At 44.1% G+C, this 22,435-nt stretch overlaps 6 protein-coding genes across 6 annotated transcripts; 3 read left to right on the top strand and 3 right to left on the bottom strand.

Annotated features, from left to right (window-relative positions):
- Nucleotides 1-1,617: 1,617 nt before the first annotated feature.
- On the top strand, nucleotides 1,618-3,366 carry GL218_00448 (uncharacterized protein; the record flags this gene model as incomplete). Its single annotated transcript, XM_033576867.1, has 3 exons — nucleotides 1,618-1,733; nucleotides 1,883-2,615; nucleotides 2,677-3,366. 3 exons carry the CDS (start codon nucleotides 1,618-1,620, stop codon nucleotides 3,364-3,366), a joined length of 1,539 nt encoding a protein of 512 aa, XP_033441392.1.
- Nucleotides 3,367-4,363: 997 nt separating this feature from the next.
- GL218_00447 (uncharacterized protein) lies at nucleotides 4,364-5,932 on the top strand (the record flags this gene model as incomplete). The annotated part of the gene is made up of 1 exon (XM_033576866.1): nucleotides 4,364-5,932. The coding sequence occupies one exon, from the start codon at nucleotides 4,364-4,366 to the stop codon at nucleotides 5,930-5,932; it is 1,569 nt and encodes a 522-aa protein (XP_033441478.1).
- Nucleotides 5,933-7,384: 1,452 nt separating this feature from the next.
- On the bottom strand, nucleotides 7,385-8,947 carry GL218_00446 (uncharacterized protein; the record flags this gene model as incomplete). The annotated part of the gene is made up of 2 exons (XM_033576865.1): nucleotides 7,385-8,664; nucleotides 8,722-8,947. The coding sequence occupies 2 exons, from the start codon at nucleotides 8,945-8,947 to the stop codon at nucleotides 7,385-7,387; spliced, it is 1,506 nt and encodes a 501-aa protein (XP_033441397.1).
- Nucleotides 8,948-13,563: 4,616 nt separating this feature from the next.
- Nucleotides 13,564-14,413, bottom strand: GL218_00445 (Versicolorin reductase 1; the record flags this gene model as incomplete). Its single annotated transcript, XM_033576864.1, has 2 exons — nucleotides 13,564-13,932; nucleotides 14,024-14,413. 2 exons carry the CDS (start codon nucleotides 14,411-14,413, stop codon nucleotides 13,564-13,566), a joined length of 759 nt encoding a protein of 252 aa, XP_033441396.1.
- A 2,388-nt stretch (nucleotides 14,414-16,801) lies between these two features.
- GL218_00444 (Versicolorin B synthase) lies at nucleotides 16,802-18,826 on the top strand (the record flags this gene model as incomplete). Its single annotated transcript, XM_033576863.1, has 3 exons — nucleotides 16,802-18,044; nucleotides 18,121-18,711; nucleotides 18,780-18,826. 3 exons carry the CDS (start codon nucleotides 16,802-16,804, stop codon nucleotides 18,824-18,826), a joined length of 1,881 nt encoding a protein of 626 aa, XP_033441395.1.
- A 706-nt stretch (nucleotides 18,827-19,532) lies between these two features.
- Nucleotides 19,533-21,122, bottom strand: GL218_00443 (uncharacterized protein; the record flags this gene model as incomplete). The annotated part of the gene is made up of 1 exon (XM_033576862.1): nucleotides 19,533-21,122. One exon carries the CDS (start codon nucleotides 21,120-21,122, stop codon nucleotides 19,533-19,535), a length of 1,590 nt encoding a protein of 529 aa, XP_033441483.1.
- Nucleotides 21,123-22,435: the final 1,313 nt, after the last annotated feature.

Raw genomic sequence — 22,435 nt, 5'->3', positions numbered from 1 at the left:
TATAAGCTACCTAGGTAGGTAGTGATATGATAATATACCTAACCTAATAATATAAATCATCGTCAAATATGACATGTGTTATAATGATATAATTTTTCACATCTAAGGGGAACGTTTGAGCGTTTTCTACTTACCTAGTTTCATTCTTTGATACATTCGGACCAGCCGCATATTCGTAGCCCATGGGAAGATCAGAGTACTATTGTAGAGCCAGTAAGCCTACGCCCTTGAAAATGGACCTAAATAAGACTTTGATCCCGGAAATCTTTGAAAGAGACTTATCACCTAACAGCAGTTTGGTACCTATTCTATGAGGTAAGTTGTATAATATCACAGTCGTTAAAAATCATGTTGTTATTCCTTTATCATTGAGTTCATTTGGAGGGGTAGCCTATATCCATACTACGAATGGCCTCGTATGTATTGTATTGTTGTTATTGGTGTAAGAACAGAGGTACGTTATGACCGACTCGCACTTTGTTAACCAACCCTATATACAACTTAAATATCTCTTTTGCCAATCTATAAGTCCAGTCTTATATGCAAGTTTAAACATCAGCTGAAAGACTTTATCGATGATAGTTCGAAATGTATCCCTTCGAATAGCATACTGAGGTACCTAGCTAAATTGTTTTACGATCTTCCACTACCTACTGGGCGCATTAGTAGACTTCGATCCTGGTGCCGTATGATTATACGTCTTTTAACCTAGCAACATTAAAATCATTCACATTGCATATTAGTTAACCTATTTCCATTATATTTAATTATTGACGTAATTGTATTCAAAATCTTAGAAATGTTAACCTCTGTTTGGTAAGATGGGAAGAAGCGTCGTAACCCTCGAATGATATTACCCCTTTCTAATACCGGGGTCGGCTTGAACTAAGGCGCTAATTGGATACTGATCTTGATTAATCTTATCAGATCCGCTGATTAGATCCTCAAGACCCCACATCTCCGACTTTATCCCCTCAACCTACATTAGAAAAAAGTTTTAAGAGGACAAAAAGTTTTCTTAGTTTACATTGTCTCGGGCGCTTGACCTGAATAGGTCGAACCGTATATATACCGTACCATAGTCGTCGCCTAGACCAATTCAGCTATGATGATCATCCCGAAATCGCTCAATATAGTATGTTGATTTTATTGCAGGATTCTATTTTCAAAGGTTACCTAAGGTAGGTACCTACCCAAATTATATATTAAAATATTGCCTTTAAACATGTGTAGTCCAATGAACCCATTGACGCAGCCTTTGTATTATTGATGTAGCTTCAACTATTAGGTAGGGGTGATCTTATACCCTAAGTAGCATTGTGTGAAGGCTACAGGACTTGTCATGAAGACTATAAGAAAACGATTTGTGCATTTGGAACCCTTGTCTAGTGTATGGTGGATGTGTTGGGACCTACGTACCCAATGCCTACCTACCTAGGTTAGGTATGTACCAATACCACCGTTGTAGCATGGATCTTGTCCAGAGTTACCCACCTTGAAAGCTAGAAAAGAGAGTATATAACTATACCTAACGTAAGGTAGTCATGTTTGCATATAAATATTTAGAAAACTTCACGATCCTGCATTGACACCATTTAATTAGCAGAGAAAACCAAAATGTCTCTTCCGCTCTTTGCCATATCTGTTTTGATATTCTCTCTGCAAGCTTTTCCTGTCTCTGCGCAGAATTACACGTGGCCATGGCAAACCTATAAATCTAGCTCAGCGGAGCCGTAAGTAAATATTGATCTTTTTTACCTTCTAATATACCCTACTATCTCTAATAAATACTTCATTGAGTATTTCCGGAGTGGGAAGATCTTATAAAGGAATTCATCACAAGGTTGACATATTAAACGGGTACTTACTAGATATCATTTAGTCCATTACTGAATATCACTAAATCCGGTCCTACGTCTCCTGGATACCTATTTTTCAACCAGAATGGGGAGTATGCGCATAACTATAGCCTTTTCATCATGTCCGATGACGATGAACTTATCTGGCAAAGCGGATATGGCGACTACAGTGCTTTCAGGACCCAAACATTTGAGGGCAAACCGGTATTAACTTTCTTCAATGGAGTCTCACTAGCGGAACCTTACGGATGGGGCCATGGAATTATTCAAATTCTTGATAATTCTTATACAAGTATTTACAATGTTTCACTAGCAGCAGATGAAGGGAACTTTTTGACTATACCGGAGCTTGATCCTAACCAGATCACATCCTATCTCGATATGCACGAGTCCCAGATCACAGCTCAAGATACCATCCTTGTAACATTATACAACGTTACCAAATACGATCTGAGCTCTGTTGGTGGACCGCAAAATGGTTGGGTAACTGATAGTTTGTTCTACGAGCTCGATATCAAGACCAACGAAATACTTTTCAAGTGGAGCGCCTTAGACCATGTCGACCAGATTCCTATTGCCGATGTCCAGCAGTTTTATCCTGTTGCGGATTTTGGTAATAACCAATCTATTCCATACGGTTATTTCCACATCAATTCAGTAGACAAATTTGAAGACGGATCATACTTAATCTCTTCGAGATACTACTGCTCAATTTTCAAGATTTCCAAAAATGGCACAGTTGAATGGACACTACAGGTAAATTTTAACCAAGCTTCTCGGGATGTCTCATTTATAACTAGTAGCTAACATAATGTAGGGCCAAACCGGCGGAGATTTTCAGCTTGACGGTCAACTTTCCTTCTGTTATCAGCACGATGCTCGTATTCGACAAGATTTAGGGAATGTAGTTCAAATTAGCCTATTTGATAACGCAAACTCTGAGATTGTGTCTGGCATAAATCAAACTAAAGGCATATTCCTTACATTGAATACGGAAACAATGAAGGCTACGCTCAACCAAGAATATGTTGACGCACAGGACGCAATATACGCCTTTTCCCAAGGAAATCTACAGCAGTTAGAAGACGGGAATGTTATCATGGGATATGGGTCGACACCTAAGATAAGAGAGTTTAGCCCCGATGGTACTACCTTGATGACTGCGCAGTTTGGCCCTGGGGATGGTCTCATCTTTTCTTATCGTGCCTATCGTTTCCCGTGGATTGGTCTCCCCAAGTCATCTCCGAGTGTCTTGGCTTGCAGGAATGAAGCTAGTAACAGTACTGCAGTATATATGAGCTGGCTTGGTGCCACAGAACACAAGTCTTGGGGGATATTTGCAGGAGATAGCAACTCTAGTCTCACTCTAATATCACAGGTAGATAAGACCGGGTTCGAAACAGTAGCAACTATACCCGGCCAAGTTTCTTTAATCCGCGTTGAGGCACAGGGCGTGGGTATCACTGGCGGAGTTTCTCACGTAGTATCATCTCAAAGAAGTTGCTAATTTTGAACAATACAATAAGTTCACCGGAAACATCTGGGTACTCTTTAATGAGGCTACTCATTCCTGCATAGCTCATGCAATATAGAGTTGTCTGAGGCTTATAATATTACTTTCTAATAGAAACTTTATAACTTAGCTACCTATTTAATTATATCTAGCTGAGTCTCAGCTTTTGAACATAAATAACAATTCAGCTCAATACCACAACCTCCGACTAGCGATTAAAATTACAAGCCACAAATTTTTAGTCCTATGAACGTGGTATATTAAGGCATAATTGTAGCAGCCCCCAGAACACTGGTGCTAGCGTTCAGAGTTGTGAAATTTCTCAAGCAGCACACCAACTGGACCTGCAGGTATTTGGCAGTTTCTGCCTAACAGTGGGATTGGCAAGAGGTTGGCTTCGAGGGGCTGGGTACGGACAAAGCGCTTCAATATGGAGTACAGCAGATGGTAAACATCTTACTTCGACGTCGCATGAAAATGAAGACCTTGAATGGGCCCTAAGTAGCCATAGACCAGGCAATTATGCCCTTGTCCTTTCTGCTACCCTGAATGTGCACACCACCAACAGTCCTGTAGCCGGTGCATAGTAACTAACACTCGAATACCAAACTTGTACGTTAACTCACGCCTCAGTATTCATCTTTGCATTACGACGATTAGTATATGGTGATGAGTGATAGTAAAAGTAAGGGATGCGTTAATGTTTCAAGACGGCGGGGGGTAGGCGGCATAATAATGATTTTAAGCTATCTTTTAACGCATATAAAAGCAAGATAACAATTGGCAAAAATGATTACAAACATAATAAGAATAATGAGCTATCACATTACAAGATGCACGTGGCGCACCACATTTTATGCAGCTGAATGTATTATTTAACTTTACACACATAAGAACAGCGTTATTTACAATAGATGTCTCTGAAATGAAGCTTCATATAATGAAGAGGTTTGCGGCTTTCATATTACAAAAGCTTCACCATCGCTATACAATGCTACCCGAAGCTGACAACACGGTCGATGAGCCACAATCGTCCTGGAATGAAAACCGTAACAATCACCCTATTGGTGCATTAAAGAACAGAATATGGTTCCATCGTAACCATTATGTGGGAGCATTACTCTTCAACTTGGGCGCTTTCGTCCTCCCAGCTCTATACAGTACTCTATCTAAATTATGGGTTGCGGAGATTGACTCGTCGCTTGTTGTTACGACCGATGTATACACCTACATCGGAGTGGTGGTTGAGGTTCTAAATGAGGGCCTCCCCCGCGCCTCCTGGGTCATCATTGCCGACAAAGACTTGCGCTCATTAACACAGCGCCTCAGCTTAGCCTACACGCTCATTCTATTCCAGTCTATCCTTGGACTAATTATGAGTATTGCATTTATTGCCGGCGCCGCCACATTTGCTGAAGGGTTCGTCCCTGTCGAGGTTCGCGCCGCAAGTTTGACTTACATCCGGATTAGCGCTTTCTCGGCCCTAAGCTCAGCAATTGAAACTACTGTGGCGGCGGCCACGAGAGCTCTTGACAAGCCCGATATTCCACTGGTTATCAGCTTGACCAAATTTGCTATAAATATCATTTTAGATCTGCTTATCATCTCACGATTCCACGTTGGCAATATCCAACCGACAATTAATATCCAAGCTGGCATCCAGCTTGCTTGCAACATGACGGCTGCTTTCGTAGGACTTGCCTACTTTCTTTGGGCAACGAACTCGGAGCATCGAAATCATCAGCTGGAACTTTCTGACAATGACGATGGGGATGTTCCTCGGATACGTATAGGAACTGATACTAAAATCCGTTTGAGTTTCCGTGCCTTGGCTGTCCTATTACGACCTGGGATCCTAACCCTCGCTGAGTCGGCCATACGAAATTCCCTTTACCTCTGGCTAGTCAGTACCATTGTAGCGCTTGGCTCAACGTATGCGACTGCCTGGACAATATTCACTACTATCCGCTGGGGATTGGTTATGGTTCCTGTTCAGTCATTAGAGGCGACGAGCCTTGCGTTTATCGGCCACCATTGGGGATCTTGGCGCCGTTCAATTGGTAAGACGACGCGTAGGCCTGGTCGTGTCGCTTTCAAAACTATCATCCGAATTATGAGACCGGCTCTCGTTTCCTTCGTTATCGCTCTCTTAGTTGAGATCCCTCTTGCCATCTTTCTATCCATATGGGGTGCTAGATCGTTCGCTCGATACCTAGGCCAACCGGATGAAGTTGCAGACATCACAGCATATATGTGGCGGACTACTGACTGGTGCTACATATTTTATGCCATGTCGACCCAGCTTGCTACGATTCTCCTGGCCACACAGCCTAAATGGTACCTCTACCAGAGCTTGGTTAGCAACCTCCTCTACGTTTTACCATGGGCTATAGTCTGCCAGGTAAAGGATCTAGATGTGAGCAATGCTTGGACCTACCATAGACTGGTTTTCGGCGGAAGCTTAGTGTTTAGTTTTATCGACGTTTTAGTTGTTAATGCTGCGTGGGTATGGACGGTAACGACCGGAAGGGCGAAGCTTGAGACGTTTAGAGAAAGCTGATATAATATTAATGTACATGTAGTAATTTGTCAACAAGCCCCATGAGTACCATAGATACATTAACGTAACTCAAGTTCGCAGAGACATATAGATACCACGATCTATACATAGTTGCTAGGTATACGAAATCCGGAATATGTCTACTATGGAATTCAGACCCCCTATATTCTTTTACCTCTCCGGGAGGACTTGCGCATACGGTAATGTGTCCTTCACCAATAAGGCTATCCAAATATAATATATGTACCCAATTCTGATAGGCAATACCACCGAACTCATGAGGAAATTTCCTCTCACTATTTAGTGTCACCAAGAGAAGAGTCATTACCCTTGACTTACTAAAACGAAGATTTTATATTCTATAACTACGTAAATATGAGGTACCTAAGGTACTTGGGTGGCTATGCTAGGAGACAAACGCGTCATATTAGTGTGAAGTGCACCTAGTGATGTATTTCAATGCAACCCTACTTCCAGAGAGAAGCATCTAGGTTAGGAAATTTAAGATCGAGTGTCGTTATTTCTGCATGTAGCCGTCGTAGTATCGGACTTCCATACATGCATGAATCTGTATTCTTCAGCATTTGGATGATGCATGGAAGTTTTATATCTGACCTTCCATTTTCGTCAGTGGATCCCGTTCCATGATGTAGTCTACCTAGGTAGGTATAGTTATACTTCAGTCACCAACTTACACATTTCATATACTGGACATATAGGGTGGCAAAAAATTATGCGAAGCCTGTCCGAAAATGCTGACGTCTTCTTATATTGGGTACCAACCTTCTTAGTTCGTCTTAAGATGATTCCTTGGTGTCAGATAGGGGTTTCGATTATGCTTGACTAATAGATAGAACATATGATTTCGATGATCAAAGTTGATATAATTTAGAAGGCTTCAAGAAGCATGTCTGTTCGGTGGGTTTTACCTGTAGAAAATTAAGAATTGTATAAGTGCCAACTTCAAAGACTCCAGAAGCGTAAAATCACTACTAGTACCAAAAGAGAAAGTATACCAACAGGTAAAGATTGAATTGGTAGATGGTTCATCACATAGTGGGATCTAAATCTAATCTAAGTTTTTGATACCTATTTGGTATCCCTTTCCAACCTGAGAAGCAGCATTTCGCGAATTTAGGAATCTATTTACAGTGTCGTCGTATAGTCCAACCATATCCTGCAGAGCGTAAAGGAGAAATAAAGAGAATAAGGAGAAAATGAATGTCGTGAATTGAAAAGTTACAAGAGCAGATCTGCTCTCCGTTAAAATTCCAAGTGTAGCTTTCCGTCGACAATACTGCTCCTCGGGCTGAGATCCCACGATGGACTCCCGCTTTATGCTTCGCCAACTCCATCATCCTCTTCTCACCCCACCGACCCCAGCAAGCTTGCCAGCTTTGCAAGTATTAGCGATGTACAGGTGTGTCAATGCCGGTAAGTTATGTCCGTTGTTTACGAGTCGAAAATGGCACCATACGCGGGGATTCCACGCGTAGTCATACCATATACAACCTTCTCCGTTACCTTGGGGTTAGAAATGATGAAAACGGCTTCCGCATCCGACTCATGGACAAGCTGATATACTTCTCGAACAATGTCTGGGTATCCCCTCTCGTGGGTGTTCCAGATAACTGCGTTGGGGTCGGCTCGTTTGACCTCTGCCACAACTTGAGGGCCGTATGTCTCATGAGGTTCTCGGGTACTCCAGAATACACGGCGAGGTGTGATATCAGCAAAGAGAAGTGACAAGCAAGGGCCGATTCCAGATCCAGTAGCAACCACAACAATTCGTCTGAACAGCTTCGATGTGTAAAGAAGACCGTGAAGAGGCGCGCCACGAACCCAGAGTTTTCGCTCGTTAGGCTTGTTGATCTGCTTCTTGGTCCAGTCGCCTGCGTTGCTGACAACGACGCTGAAGCCATTAATCTTGCCAGACTCGGGGTCAACATCGGGAATAGTAGCAAAGGCGTGCCACTCAGTTAAGGGCTTGTCGCTAATCTTTAAACCGTAGAATGGTGCCATACCCCTGTACTTGAAGTGTAAACGCGTAGCGTGGTTGCTCAGCTTCTCCGGGTAGACTGTTGGGTGACGTAGACGAAGCCATGAAGCAAGGGTGCAAGAAGTCGAGATGCAAATGAACCAGAAGTTAGGCGAGCGGATAAGGACATAACCAAGAGAGGCATCCCATTGCCTGGCAGTGACTCTGGCTGAGAAGATGTTGTGGATCCAGAAAGTCGTCAAGGCTGTCCAACCAGCAAACCGATGGAAAGCCTCAAAGTAGTCGTGGAACTTTCGTCGTAGATCGGGGTGGGCTGACGTTAAGATAACGACGAACATCGAAACCAAAATCCAGCTAGTAATCATGTTGACTAGCTCATCAGTCACTGGCTCATCGATCCACTCCTTGGTAGCTAATATCGTATAGAGAATATACCATACGACCGCAGCAGTACCCGCGCCACTGTGACCACCACCGTAGTGGAAGACCTTCGCAAGGCGCTTTCGGATGTAAAGGGGCCACGAGTGAGGGACACATGTGAAGACCTCATACCAAAAGTTGACAAATTCCTCTTGGCGGAAGAGAATGCTGACCATGAGATTGGCTGATGCGGCACTACCTACATCTCGAGAACTGGGTTTGCCTTTTGCTACTGCTAGCAGGGCGACGAAGACAGACAAGTTGATCGTAAAGATTGTCCCAAATATTTTTCTATATGAGGAGGCATATTTGTCTAGTATAAATATTAGCTCTATGTTTCATATAAATCGTATAAGACATTTACACTTACAGCGGACTTGTTGACTCAACTCGGATCCGAGTTGATCGGGGAGAACCGCACGCTCGGTAATTGTCTCAATTTGTTTCTCATCGTTGCCTTTGCCGGAGTGCACGGAGGGAGTGGTTGTCCCCGTGGATGGTCCCGCCGATGATAAGGGTCCAGCGATCGTAATCGGTGTCAGATCCCCTGAGCGGAAGGCATCCGCCTGTCCCTTTTCAGAGTTGTTGATCGTCATGTTGAAAAGAGGCGATGTCTTTCTCTGAAGTTTTAGTTGTTGGTCTTGCGGATTGGTTGGCACGGGGAATCCTACAATCTAACTGCAAGATCGGGGCGACGGCTAGGGATATAAGTACTCGATGAAGGCGAAAGACATTCGGCCTGGTGTAAGAGCGACTAGATACTAGTCTGCCAAGACCCGGTTTACTCATTCTTGAATACATCGAACGATGCTGATTCTTCGATATCGCAAGATCTTCGATAACTTAGTCTTACGTGGCAGGACCTCCGGTCCAGACGAACGTAGTGTGCATCCCCATAGTTCCAATGATGATGGAGTCAACCGAGTTAGCAAACTGTGGTATCTTGCTTGCTTGACGAACTACTAGATTTGGAAGTTCCCCATGTTGATCTTAGTCTGTGTTGCCTCAAATCTGACCCGGGAATCCACAGTCGAAACATCATATGGCCGTTGGCACCATGTATTGGAAAGGATGTAAAGGTGGCTCGTCGTTACTATTGTTGTGGGGCTAGAGATCCCTAGATTCAGGAACGTCTTCCACAACAGAGGATATCTGTGGATATCTGCACGCCACATCGGCATATTGTTAAGAACCGGGTGTAAATCTGCGTGGTGGTTTACTAGGACAAACAACACGCCCAGCCCTATTAGGGGTGTGTCACCTGACTCCCAGGACGAATCCAGACACCACAACCCATTGGAACTACTACAACTTACTACAATAATGAACCGTAGAATTCATATTGAAAATACATACTACAAGTCCACTGCATCTACTGCTGGATTCGCCCCTAATGTAATAAGCATCTGTGTTAGTACAAAGATAACATATTAAATAATAGTTTAAAACGAGCTGTAATGTGGAAATATAACCTCTTAAAGATTATGGGCAGACTCATCCTTGCTTCTAGCCTATAGATAGACCGATATTCTCGACTTATTTCGCTTAATCCTCACCACGCGGTTATGTAAAGACGTTAGAGGCATGCGGCTATGCCCATAGGCTACATTGAAATTTGGCCAGTTCTGGATGGGTAAAGGGGGGGCGTTAGGTAACAACAGGGTTTCTGTGCTAACACCTACCCAGGTTATCCAATACCGAGGCTGAGGGACAGCTTTGGCAGGTAGCATTTAAATTTTGTCTCCGATGTGTTACGAGATTCATCCTTATTGGCTTACACCAAATAGGGTACCCATGTCTTTGCATCGACTACTAACAGGTTGACCCTCTTTATGATCATTTACTTACTACATATTGCCATCACGAATTGCTGAATCTTCAGCCGCGAGAACTTGGCATGCATTATCTTATCCGTCTCTAAGACTGGGCGTAGCTCATTCGCCATCAAGTCACGAATGCTCAAAATCCACACCCTTTCGGATAGCGCCATAAAGGGAAATGTGATGCAAAGCAATGCTACTGGATACGCCTGACGCTTGATTCAAATGACAAGAAATTGGACTTGTTACGCGATAGAAACCAACATAGGAGGTATGAGATTAGTAGGCGTTGGGAAGGGAAAAGGCTTGGCATCGCCTTCAATGCTACCACCTGAGAGCTGGCTAGTAAGTCACCACATCTAAAGCCTCTCAATTATACTATTAGATGAGTAAAATTCGCAGGTTCCTACTATTCGTCGGTAGTTTAGTACTGGTAACATCCCGAATGCGCCAGGATACTCTTATCAATTCTAGATGGGCTAGTTATCCCTGAATCGCATCCGGATTATATAACTTCTCGAATAATTCTAGCAGATATATCTCGGTCGGCTAGTGATAATAGTTATATGCAATCGGGCTAATCCTTCGGGACGATTTGTTTAGGATTCTAGCCCCTGCTTGTACCCATCATATAAGTGCAATTTTTTTTGTCTTAAATTCCTAAAATGTTAGGTACATAGGTAGGTTCCTTAAGTGGTAATAACATAAACAGTTGAATAAAATTGTCAATCTAATTATAACTATCCATATATATATCTTCAGTTTCATTACTTTATTAATTTCTCAAAGTCTACTGAAATTTCTCTCTATACTTTAGATACCTAACTTATCTAAGCTAAGGTATGGTAACCGAAAAGCAACCGATCAGATTCGGATCTTGAACATCATCCGATACGGGAACATGATCGGTACCTTTGCCTCTGGTAGTCCGTGCATGATTGGTCCGTCGGTACAGCTCAGGGGGGGGGCTAGTTCCCTGCAATGCCTTGACTCCGCAGCTTGCAACCCCAATCAACCTTATCTGGTTCTACAAGGATGCCCTTAATTTTTTTCCTTCTACATATCGCGCCTAATGATATCATGTCATCCGTTGTAAAATAAAATAAAAAGTCCAGACCTTAAGACCCTTGATGTTTCAATTTTGACCCTCCTTGCAACTCTCTAGCTCATTCACATGCCGAAGCGAAAACCCCAACGATCCGGTCTTCTCTACCGGTCGGACGGATCTTGATCACTATACTTTACTATGGTTCGTGGGTCTATCGCTCACTGCACTCACACTTATACTACACTGCTTACCCTTAAATACCTAGTGTTGTCGCTAAACACCAAATCATAGTAAGCCTCGTTAGTATAGGCTTACAAGTTGCTATCTTTTAGGTTATCATGCCCAGTCAAGATTCGGTTTCGGTTCTCTCCCAATCCAAATACGGAAGTTGAACTTAACGAAAAGCTTCTTCTGAGGCTAAGTATCTCACTTCGAGAACCTTGTTGCCTCCGAGCTACCTTGGAGCTACCTTGGGTAGCTATTCGATAATTTCATCCCGATGGCACGAGTCGAATCGACCCTCCGATCTAGATAAACCTGATACGCTGGGAGTCCTCATCGCGATTGAAAAGCATATCATGACGTTGAGGTTCTGGTAATCTTTCTATAGGTTTGAGTGAATTTCTTGAATGCGCATCACACTTTGCCACATTGAAAGCGGCCTACCATCTTAGGTCTGGTCCGTTTTTACTGTTGTAGGTAGTATCTCGACTTGTTACGATCAAGTGGGTGCAAGCCTATCTAAGAAGCCATTACATCGGTGATATATGACCAAATCGCGAAGCTCTAACCATAACTAGGATTTCAGGTTTGGTTGTGAAAATAAAGCTATTATGACTTAGAATGACGGAACTTGACCTAAATTTCAGTCATAAGTCTATTAGGTAACAGTAGCCGTCTTAAAGGTATCGTATTTTCCACTTAGTCTTTTCAATCCAAGTAGATATTATACCTAACACGATATTATACCTTGATGACGGTTATCCGTGGTAGTTTTAAAACATATGCGGGAAGTACAGAAGTGGCATCTATTAGACAGTCCCTTACTAATTTCTACCAGTCGACTTATGAAATGATTTTATATATTAAGTACCTCTCAGGTGCTTATATGATATGTAAGAAACACATCGACAGATGATCCTTGCCTTGGAGGCCCTTCTAAGTTACAAACAAGGCTGGATATTACAATAAACACGCATAATTATATTAACATACCTAAATCTGTTTGTTATCAATGCTCAACTAAAGAAGAATATTTTCATAGTTAAGTACCTGTTAAACTTTAGGTATATAACCCAGGTCTAGATAAAGTGAGAAATTTATTCCAACTTGACGCAATTTCGTCGAAACTCTCAACTATACATATATTACCAGTGACTTGTTCAGGAATATTCCCCCACTAAGTCTCCGCTTAGAAACTCTAGTTGTGATTTTTTCCAATACTATGAATATCCTCAAAGTATAGAAGATGCAACGTTGAAAGGGGTATCATATAGCTAACGGAACCATCATCACCATAAACACATGTTTAAAGCAGATATATTGAAAAAAAAAAAAAGAACTTTATAGTCTTGGATTCAAATTTTACAATCAAGAAGAATGAGTGTCCTTTCCGTTAATAGTGGTGCTATAGTGACAGGCATTTATGGCACTCACACCTATACTTCTACATGTAATTATTAATGCTGATGATAAAGCCACAATTGACCACAGGTACCTAGATCTAATCCTCAGTGCTAGGATAACCACACTTGTAGATTCTCTACATCGGAATACGAGTAAGATAGTGATAACATCGAGGTTTATTCAAAAGGTACTGGATAGTGGCTAACTCATCTATGAAGTGATAGGATAGCAAAACATATTTCCGAACTGGCGAGAAATCATTTTCCTTTACGGTTGTGTAATCTAGGAAGTGCATCGAGATTGCTAAGATAATCATAAGACCGTTTACCGAACGCATTAGCTCTAGCAAGTGATAGAGAACTTGGTCTCTCCGAGTATGAAAATTCTAGTTATCCGGTGTAAAAGATTTCAGATATTCAGCTCGCATGGATTTCTAAAGAGACAAATACAAACCTTAGCATGAGAAACCATGCAGAAAATATCTTTATATGCACCCCTTTTACGTTGATTTATCTTTTGTTTATTAACTAACTGATCTTATTTCTCTAATTTTAGAAGGGGTACACAAAAAAGGGGAACATGCTACACGGTCACTATCATTCATGCATTGGCAATATGCATAGTCATAGTGCTTAGAGTGACAATCTTATTCTTATTTTAAAGCTATGTTTCACTGTTCTTTTATATAAACATTGTCTATTTGTCTTCCTAGATCCTGTTAAGCCATGCCCCCATTAGCGCGGAGCACCTGGCCCGAAACCCAGGTTGAGTGGGCTAGGAAGACGATAACTTCGGCAATCTCCTCAGGAGTACCAATGCGGCCCTGGGGACTAAAATTTGCGATGGTCTTAAGCAACTCGTCACTCTTGCCGCGAAAGAACAGCTCGGTCCCCGTAGGACCGGGCGCCACAGCGTTGACGAGGATACCCTTGCGTCCGAGATCCTTGCTCATCACGCGAGTCATCTGCTCGATAGCACCTTTGGTACTGTTGTACAGCAAGTAGCCCGGCATGACAGTAGATGCTGTGGTCAACGTGGTTGATAAGAAGATGATGTGCGAGCCAGGAGACATGTGCGGTGCGGCAGCCTGTAAGGTGAGTGGTCAGCAGCTGTGCCACACCTAGGTCACGGGTAGTTTGCGGATGATTAGTCCATCGGTGAGGATTTGAAATGCTTACCTGGGCGAGAAAATAGGGGCCCTTGACATTGATAGCAAAAGTACGGTCGAAATCAGCCTCAGTGGTATGCTCGAGGTCTTTCATAGGTAGGACACCAGCGTTCGGTACAAGTACATCGATCTTAGAATAGGTGTCGACGGTCTGCTTGACAAGTGACTGCACGCCTTCCACGGAGCTAGCGTCAGCGCGTACAAGGCGTGCTTCACCTACACCTAGCTTTTGCACTTCGGCGAGAGTGTCTTGTGCAGCTTGCTCATCCGAAGAATAGTTGATGACCACTGTGGCGCCAAGACGTGCGAGTGCGATAGCTGAGGCCTTGCCGATGCCTTTAGAAGCACCAGTGATAAGAGCAACCTTGCCGCGAAGGGCAGTGGAGGGGTTAGAGGCCATGGTGGATGCGCTGACGTGAGGGTGAGAAACGATAGCACGTGGATGATCCCTGAATGGTGATACAGAAGTTGATAAAGCAGAGTGAGAATGATCCGGTCCGAAACGGCGTAAGAATTTAGACAAGACTTTCTTCATTAGCAGAGAATATGATCCGACTTGAACCGAGAAAAATACATCGTCCAACGTTGTGCTTTTAACAACAAGAGATGCCCTGTGTATAGTAACATATCATTGCGTTATAGTCCGGCGAGACTGAGCCTCAAAGACGCGATAAGTCCGCGACCGTAAAAGCCGGTATTTCTTTAAGTGATTCGGCTCTGAACCCGCTAGTTTCGGGGGGCGCTCTCTGGATTGGTTGCTATCTCCGGCGGGGACGGAACCAAAATTACGGGACTAATAGTCCCGAATTGGAATTTGTTACCCATACCTGTTTGTGCAACTAACAAGTTTCAGTAAAAGGTATCTCACCCGAGTGGCTTGACTTTCAAATTATGGCTACTATTCTATTTCTGAGCATTAATAGTGGGTTGAAAATGTTATGCGATCTTATAAGTATGTCGGAAATATCTTACACCACGATATCGGAATCCGATGACTTAAAATAACAGTTAATTCCGTAAGACATATTTATTAACTCCAGATACTAAACAACAAAGTTATAGCTAACAGGTAACTATATAATATATAACTAAGTGAAATTAATTTTATAGTTTTCCTCTAAAATAAGTCAAGATATAATAAGCACAATTAGCAATAACAATTTTATCCCTACCTTCTATTCCCGAAACTCTCGCAAATCCTAGGCTTTGACAAAGCTTGCTTATGGCTATCTTATATTTACTAGGTTAGCATCTCAGGTCTTTAGCTATCGCTTATCAACGAACGTCAGATTAATGTGGTCCAGATACAGTCCATCCTCATATTAAGATAGAAAGTGTCTAATAATAACGGCCTATGTTAACAATGCTTTAACATAAGTTACCGTGAGCCGAAGAAATTTAGTCAACTCCGTTTCGATTCACCTTCTGATGTACAACTGTTGGTTGGCAAATCATTACGATTCTATACCGTATTTTCTTAGTATAGTAAGCTTAGTCTATAGACGAACATTTACTATAATTCCAAAAACAACTTCAAACTAATGTTTCTTGTGAAATTCTCGATAACTAAGTTGAGTTATTGTATTAAATTTATGCCTTTTTGGAGTCAAGCTTGCTTAGCAAGATGAATCCTAGCTTGCTGTGCCATAAAATCCGATTATAATGCGTTTTGAAGTGATTATGATTTCTAACCTTTATACTGTGCCTTCTGTGACGAAAGCCAAATGTTAGAACGTATCCAGCCAAGAGTGTATTAACAGACAGCTGATAGACATATCTGACACAAGGGCTCTAGAGGAAAAGATCACCACGGATTTCACCGTGTTAATAGTCTCAGTCTTGCTTACAGTAGCTGACAATATCAGGTGACTCATACACTTCACAGCCTTATCACGCCCCAAGAAAATACAATATAATGCGATCCCTGAACCACTCTTTCCTTTCAGTCGGGTCCTGCCGAGCTTTTGGCTCACCAAAGCCTACCCAGACGGCCGGGAACATCATCCCATAGAATGAAGAACCAATAAATCTTAAGCGTTCAAGCTGGATTATGCATACAATTGGCTAGTTTCTTACCAGCTCACTGCACGGCTGACCTTTTACCATTGCATCTGACTGGCCAACAAGCCGAGCCTCCCAGGCTTAGGTGGACGGTCTTTCATGATGTCATCTCAAGGACTACCGAGACAGGTGGATAGGACGACATTCGCAAGGCGTCGCGCCACAGTCTATAGATCTGATACCTTTCTGGTGCTACTACAATGCCGAGCCGGTACACGGCATATTTATGTAGAGGACTACCAACTTGGCCAGTTATGAACAGAGGCGTACTTATGTGTAACACCCCTAATATAGATGTACTGGGGTAGACCTCGCATCGTTTGACAAATAGATACACATTTTTCTAATGGCGGCTCTCGAAAAGAAAAGCATTACAATATCGAGATACACCATACATACAGGAAAAGCAAAACATAGTCGGAATAGTGTCAGCTGATAGTGCAAGGTACTGACTCGGGCGTTTTCATAAGTCGCTACAGGAGTGGTGTAGGGCAATGTCAGCCATATGTTCTTCGTTGCTGAGAGGCACAGTTCCCGGAAAATGGAAAGGGAGTATAAGCAGCAAGATGATGCGATGGCGACTCCCTCCATCTCGTATATATAAGAAGAAGTAGGCGTAACTCAGAGAAATAGGATCCATCTCATTCAGCCGACCATCCCAACCCTTCAGAGCCAACAAGTGTTAGATCTACTATCACACATCCTTCCCCCTTCTCTTATGACTATAATGCATACTCTACGACTCTCGGCTCTAGCAGCCGCCTCACTATCCGTTCTTTCGGCGAGAGCTGCCCCTACACCCAAACCGGGGGATTCCTCAATCACCGGCCTCCTGGGTACTAGTTTTGGTATTCCTGGCCAAGACTATGAGTTTGATTATGTCGTGGTGGGCGGTGGCCAGGCTGGTCTCGCAGTAGCAGCTCGTCTCGCCGAAGATAGCTCCCTAACCATAGGCGTGATTGAAGCCGGCGGCTTCTATGAGCTTACCAATGGTAACCTCAGTGAAATCCCCTCAGATGCAGGCTGGTTTGCAGGCAAAGCCACTGATGATTGGCAACCTGCTATTGACTGGGGATTCATCACGGAACCACAACAAGCCCTCAATAACGCCATCGCTCACTATCCTAGGGGTCGAACACTAGGTGGATGCTCTGCCCGCAACTTTATGGCCTATCACCTCGCCACGAAAGGATCCTATGACCAATTAGCCAAAGAGGCCGGCTCGGAGGATTATTCATTTGACAAGTTTTTCCCGTACTTTACTAAAACTCAACGATTCACGCCTCCTGTAGGTGACACCTATGACCGCTTCGCCAACTCGACGCCTGAGTATGATCCATCCAAGCTCGGTACTAAGGGTCCCGTGTCAGTCCTCTACCCTAAGTACGCACAGCCGTTTAGTACCTGGGCACGCAAGGGACTAGAAGCCATCGGCCTCAAGTCACAGCGCGGCTTCGAGAGCGGTAAACTTTCAGGAGGTTACTCCTACGCGCTCGCCGCAATCCAGCGTGAGGAGAACACGCGTGAGTCTTCAGAGACAGCCTACTTACGACCCCATCTTAGCGGACATAACCCCAACCTTATCACGTTCATATCGACACTAGCTAAGCGAGTGGTGTTCGACGGACAGAAGCGTGCTACTGGTGTGTTAGTTGATACACTAGGTCTCCAATACACCATCCGTGCTCGTAAGGAAGTTATCGTCTCAGCCGGAGCCTTCCAGAGCCCACAGATACTAATGGTGTCTGGTATCGGTCCCAAGGACACCTTAGAGAAGCATGGAATCGAGGTCCTTCAGGACAGCCCTGGAGTTGGACAAAACATGAGAGACCACGTTCTTCTTGGTACTTCATACAGGGTAAATGTCCGCACTGCCGCTGCCTTTGGGGACCCAGAGCAGGCTGCCCTATTCGAGAAGCAATATTCACAGGGCAATGGCCCCATGACAAGCAACGGCGTCGACCTTCTTGGTACGTAAGCCCCCATGCAGATATTCGAACCTATATTTAACCCAGACTGATAACTTGTTACTGACCACTGGAGTAGGTTGGGAACATCTCCCCCGTCACCTCCTCAGCAACGCCACCGCTTCGGCACTCGACTCCTCTTTTTCATCTGACTGGCCGGAGCTCGAGTATCTCCCCGACGGAGCCTTCTTCGGCAATTGGAGTAGACCTCACATAATCGCACCCAATGATGGATTCCAGTACGCAACAGTAATTGCCGGCTTAGTGGCCACGTTGTCGAGGGGTAACGTAACCATTCGGTCCAACGACACAGCTGACTTACCCATTATCAATCCCAACTGGCTCAGCCACCCGGCCGATAAAGAAGTAGCCATCGCCGGCTTTAAACGTACGCGTGAGATATGGACGGCGCCGGCTATGCGTCCCGTACTAGTAGGCGAAGAATACTACCCTGGCAAGAACGTCTCGACCGACGAGGAAATCTGGCATTACATCCAGGAGAACTTTTCCACAATATTCCACCCTGCCTGTACCTGTAAGATGGGACCAGCAAGCGATAAGATGTCCGTGCTTGACGCCAATGCCAAGGTCCGTGGTGTCACCGGCCTCCGCGTGGTAGATGCTTCAAGTTTACCAATCTTACCTCCAGGTCACCCCATGTCTACCATCTGTACGTATCCCTAGAATCTCGACATACCTAATATTATTATTGTACTATTGCTAACTGCTGATAAACAGATGCCCTCGCCGAGAAGATTGCTGACGACATCCGTCACGGCAAATAGGCATCACATATTATGCTTAACTATTTAATTTATACGTACCTAGACATAGACCTAGATTTTGTTATAATCAATAGGCGCAGGCTCCGGAAGCTGGATTATTTCGGTTACCATATATGCGTAATTAGAGAAGGCATCGTTTTGGATATCTCAGTTACCTAGATATCTCTATCAATGTCACAGCTTCGGCCTACCTATTTTTCATACTTTACTACCTATTCATATATAAATCAATCAATTAGAATATTCGAAAAATTAGGTACACATAATTGATTAAATGAGTCTTTTAATGTGTTAACTATTGGAGTCTTGAAGTCAGCCTATGAGTTTAATAGGACTTTATGACTGGATGGCTCATATCAAGGTAGTTTCTCATATGCTCTTCATGATGCACGCCCCTATGTATAAAATAATGACTTTAATTAATTAACATAACTAGTAACATACAGTAGAGCATGTTTCGCAACTATTATTGTATAATTGCTATAGAATCTTATATGTATATGTGCAAGTATTTTTTATTCACGATGACCTTAATAACGCCTAGATTATATTCTACTCCATCCTATCCATCCAGAAACGCCTTAACAATATATCCATAAAATCCAAAATCGTCACCGTTTATCACCCAAGACGCAAGACTCCCTCTACTCTATATACGTAGCCCCCATTCACACACCACCCCTTTTCGATGTTCTTTCTCAACTGCTTATAACTTATTCAAATCCTCACTTCCCGGCATCCAATTCTTCCCCCAGTTCCCTCCCTCGCTTCCAGGGCTCTCCTTGATATCCCAGTCGCGCTCGAGGCGCCACTCATCTTTACCCTCAATATCCATGGCTAGCAAGTCGCACCCGCGATGTCCCCATTTATCAGCAAAGACCCGACGTCCGGCATCAACGAGTGTCTCAAGCCCCGCCGCGAATCCTTCCGGGTCGCGATAGAAGGGATCCGCCTGCCCGCCTGCCTGCCGTGTCTGCCATGAGTTGCGCTGCACTCCTTCGTCTACCCACTTGAGATCCTGCATGCGATTCGCCACCTCGACTAGGTGGGCAAAGGTCTCTCCCTCCTTGTCTACCCACGGCCACATATCCTGCTCGCGCTTCAGCTCCGCTTCCCGGTGAGCTTTCTCGGATTCGGAGGTATCTTCTCCACCTGTCGCGTACACAGGGTCTCCCTTGAATGTAGCATGTGCGCCTGGAACACGAAATAGAGCCATGATATCGTCGAGCACTGTGGAGACATCAAACACAAGACCTGCTTCGCTTTGCGGCTGCCAGTACCCCTCCCAGTGCAAGCGCAGGTACATGTCGCAATCGGAGGCGTAGTAAGGGATATGAGTATCCCAAGCGCCGACCTCGAGGTAGGCATCGCGATTCACCAGGGCGAGGTGGTCGTACTCGAAGAAATGAGTAGCCCACGGCGGCATATCCGGGCCGTTTAGGTATCGCAGTAATCCAATACAGCGCTCGTAAATAGTCGCGTACGGGTCATGGTCCCAGTCGTGATCGCGATCGTTCTTCTTGACATCCTCGTCGCTGAATACCAGCACGTCCATATGACTCCACCAGAAAAAAGGCCATTCACGCTCCAGCGCCGTGTGTAGGAAAAAGTTCTGTAGCTGGGCAAAGCTAAGTAGAGTTGGCGTCTCCAGGATTTTCACACCAAGGATATCCAGTGCCGTATAGTTGAGGAAGAAGGGGTTTTGTAGTTCCAGCTCATGTTGCCGATTCGCGTGGAATGTGCCTGTATTCTCAACCACATAGATATCTTCCGCCGGCCATCCTGCCGCAATATAGCTACTCACACATTGTAACAACAACGGCCAATTTCGTGTGAAGCCGATAAATAGTGGCGTCGCTTCCTCGACGTGCGGATGGGGAGGTAGGTTGTTTTCGAGTACCGGTGGTGGAGAGTTGGAATGTGTGAGCCAAGGGAAATGGTCTCCAATAGGGGTGAACGGAATTGATTCTGGCTTGTACTTTTTGACGTATTTTATAACATCCTCTCCTCCGCTCATTGGCTTCTCCACGTTCTTTTCATGGATCGCTTGAGCTACATTAGCAGGGCCCTTGTTGGCTTCCTCCCCATTGGTGCCTTCTTTGCCACCGATAACGGGAAGGCCATCCTGATCGCCCCCTGGCGCAGAAGCATAAAGACCACCCTTTCTTGGAAATGATATATTACTGACAGCTATAGTTAAAGGCTCGCGAATGACATAGTAGACGAGGAAGGCGGCTAACAGAACAGAGCCATAGCGGGCAGCAAGCGGCAAGGCCCTGTTCGATACCGTTCGCATCATCGTCAGCGTTACTATCTCCGCACCATAAAGACTCCGTTACGCATATTGGTCTGGATATACTCAGGAGCTCTTCTACCGGAGCTCGCTGAATCGTGGCTCGTGGCCGCGTGTCTCGATGCTAATATGAAAAGTGAGACGCAAGCAATATAAGAACCTGGAAGTCCGACCGGTAGATGAGCAGGTTTGTTTCAATTAAAGAAACACAGGATAAAGCAATCAGGGGGGAAGGGAATACCACATGAATAAACAAGAAGAAGAAGAGAGTGCAGAAGTAGAAAAGGCCAACAATATCTGGTAGCTAGAAAGGACAGCTACGGCCATGTGTACCACACCCATCCTCTTCAAAATATTCATCCTATCTTCGGTACATAGAGTTGTTCAATGAGGGATCATCGTCCCCAAACCTTGCCAAGCCGGGAGATGTTCAATTCGAAACCATTATTCGCTAGAGTGAGCCAGGATCAACTGCCTCGCTGCTCGTCCGAGACCGTCTAATCACGTATCCCACCCCAGCTGTAACGCGCCAATCGCATTTTCTACTGAAGTAACCCCACCAAAAAGGCTGAATTAGGACGTTGATATCGAACCCATATCCTGTTTTGTAAGAATTTCGTTTCTTCTCAGCCATGAATCTTAGCCCACGTAAAAACAAGACTAATAATTGCCAAGGAATCGAGTTATTATCTGCAGGAACAAGAAGCTTACTTGAAATAAGGGGCCTCGAAGGGATATTCAACACGTGTATATTTAAGCTGATGCGCACTCCGGTGGAGGGGCAAGGGTAACTGTCGATTCTCTGGCATCGATTTTCGACACAGCCCGACCGATCCTCACTTTGCGGAGTGTTAGCAATACGATTGAATTACTTATCACGCAAACAGCTCCGAAATCACTATGGAATCCTCGGTCTATACATCTCGCGAGTTAATATTCCTCCTATTTATCCGGTGCGCATGGGCAATTTCGACTCCGCTCCTATAAAGGTATAAAGATAGGTGTAGATCACCCGCGATTCTCTCTTAATCGGTTGACTACATTTTAGGTCTCGTAGATCAAAGTCGGAATTTGGTATATTTAGGCCATTAAGCTAAATACCTACCTCCTAAGGTAGGTAAGTAAGCTCAAGGAACCAACGTACCGCGATAGAAAGAAGTGCGGAATAAAGTGCTGAATATTCTAAGTTTTTATGATTAGGAGGCAGATACCTAAGTAAATCAGTCGCCTGTGATCGATTGTAACATTGATTATCTATCGGCGAATACTCCTTGACTACAGAATCAAGGTCTCATTGCCAGAAATGTGTAACTCTA

Source organism: Daldinia childiae (assembly GCF_008694065.1).
Source record: "Daldinia childiae strain JS-1345 chromosome Unknown Scaffold1, whole genome shotgun sequence".
Taxonomy (NCBI): Eukaryota; Fungi; Ascomycota; class Sordariomycetes; order Xylariales; family Hypoxylaceae; genus Daldinia; species Daldinia childiae.
The sequence above is the reverse complement of the archived record's forward strand: the minus strand, read 5'-3'. Positions and strand labels throughout refer to the sequence as shown.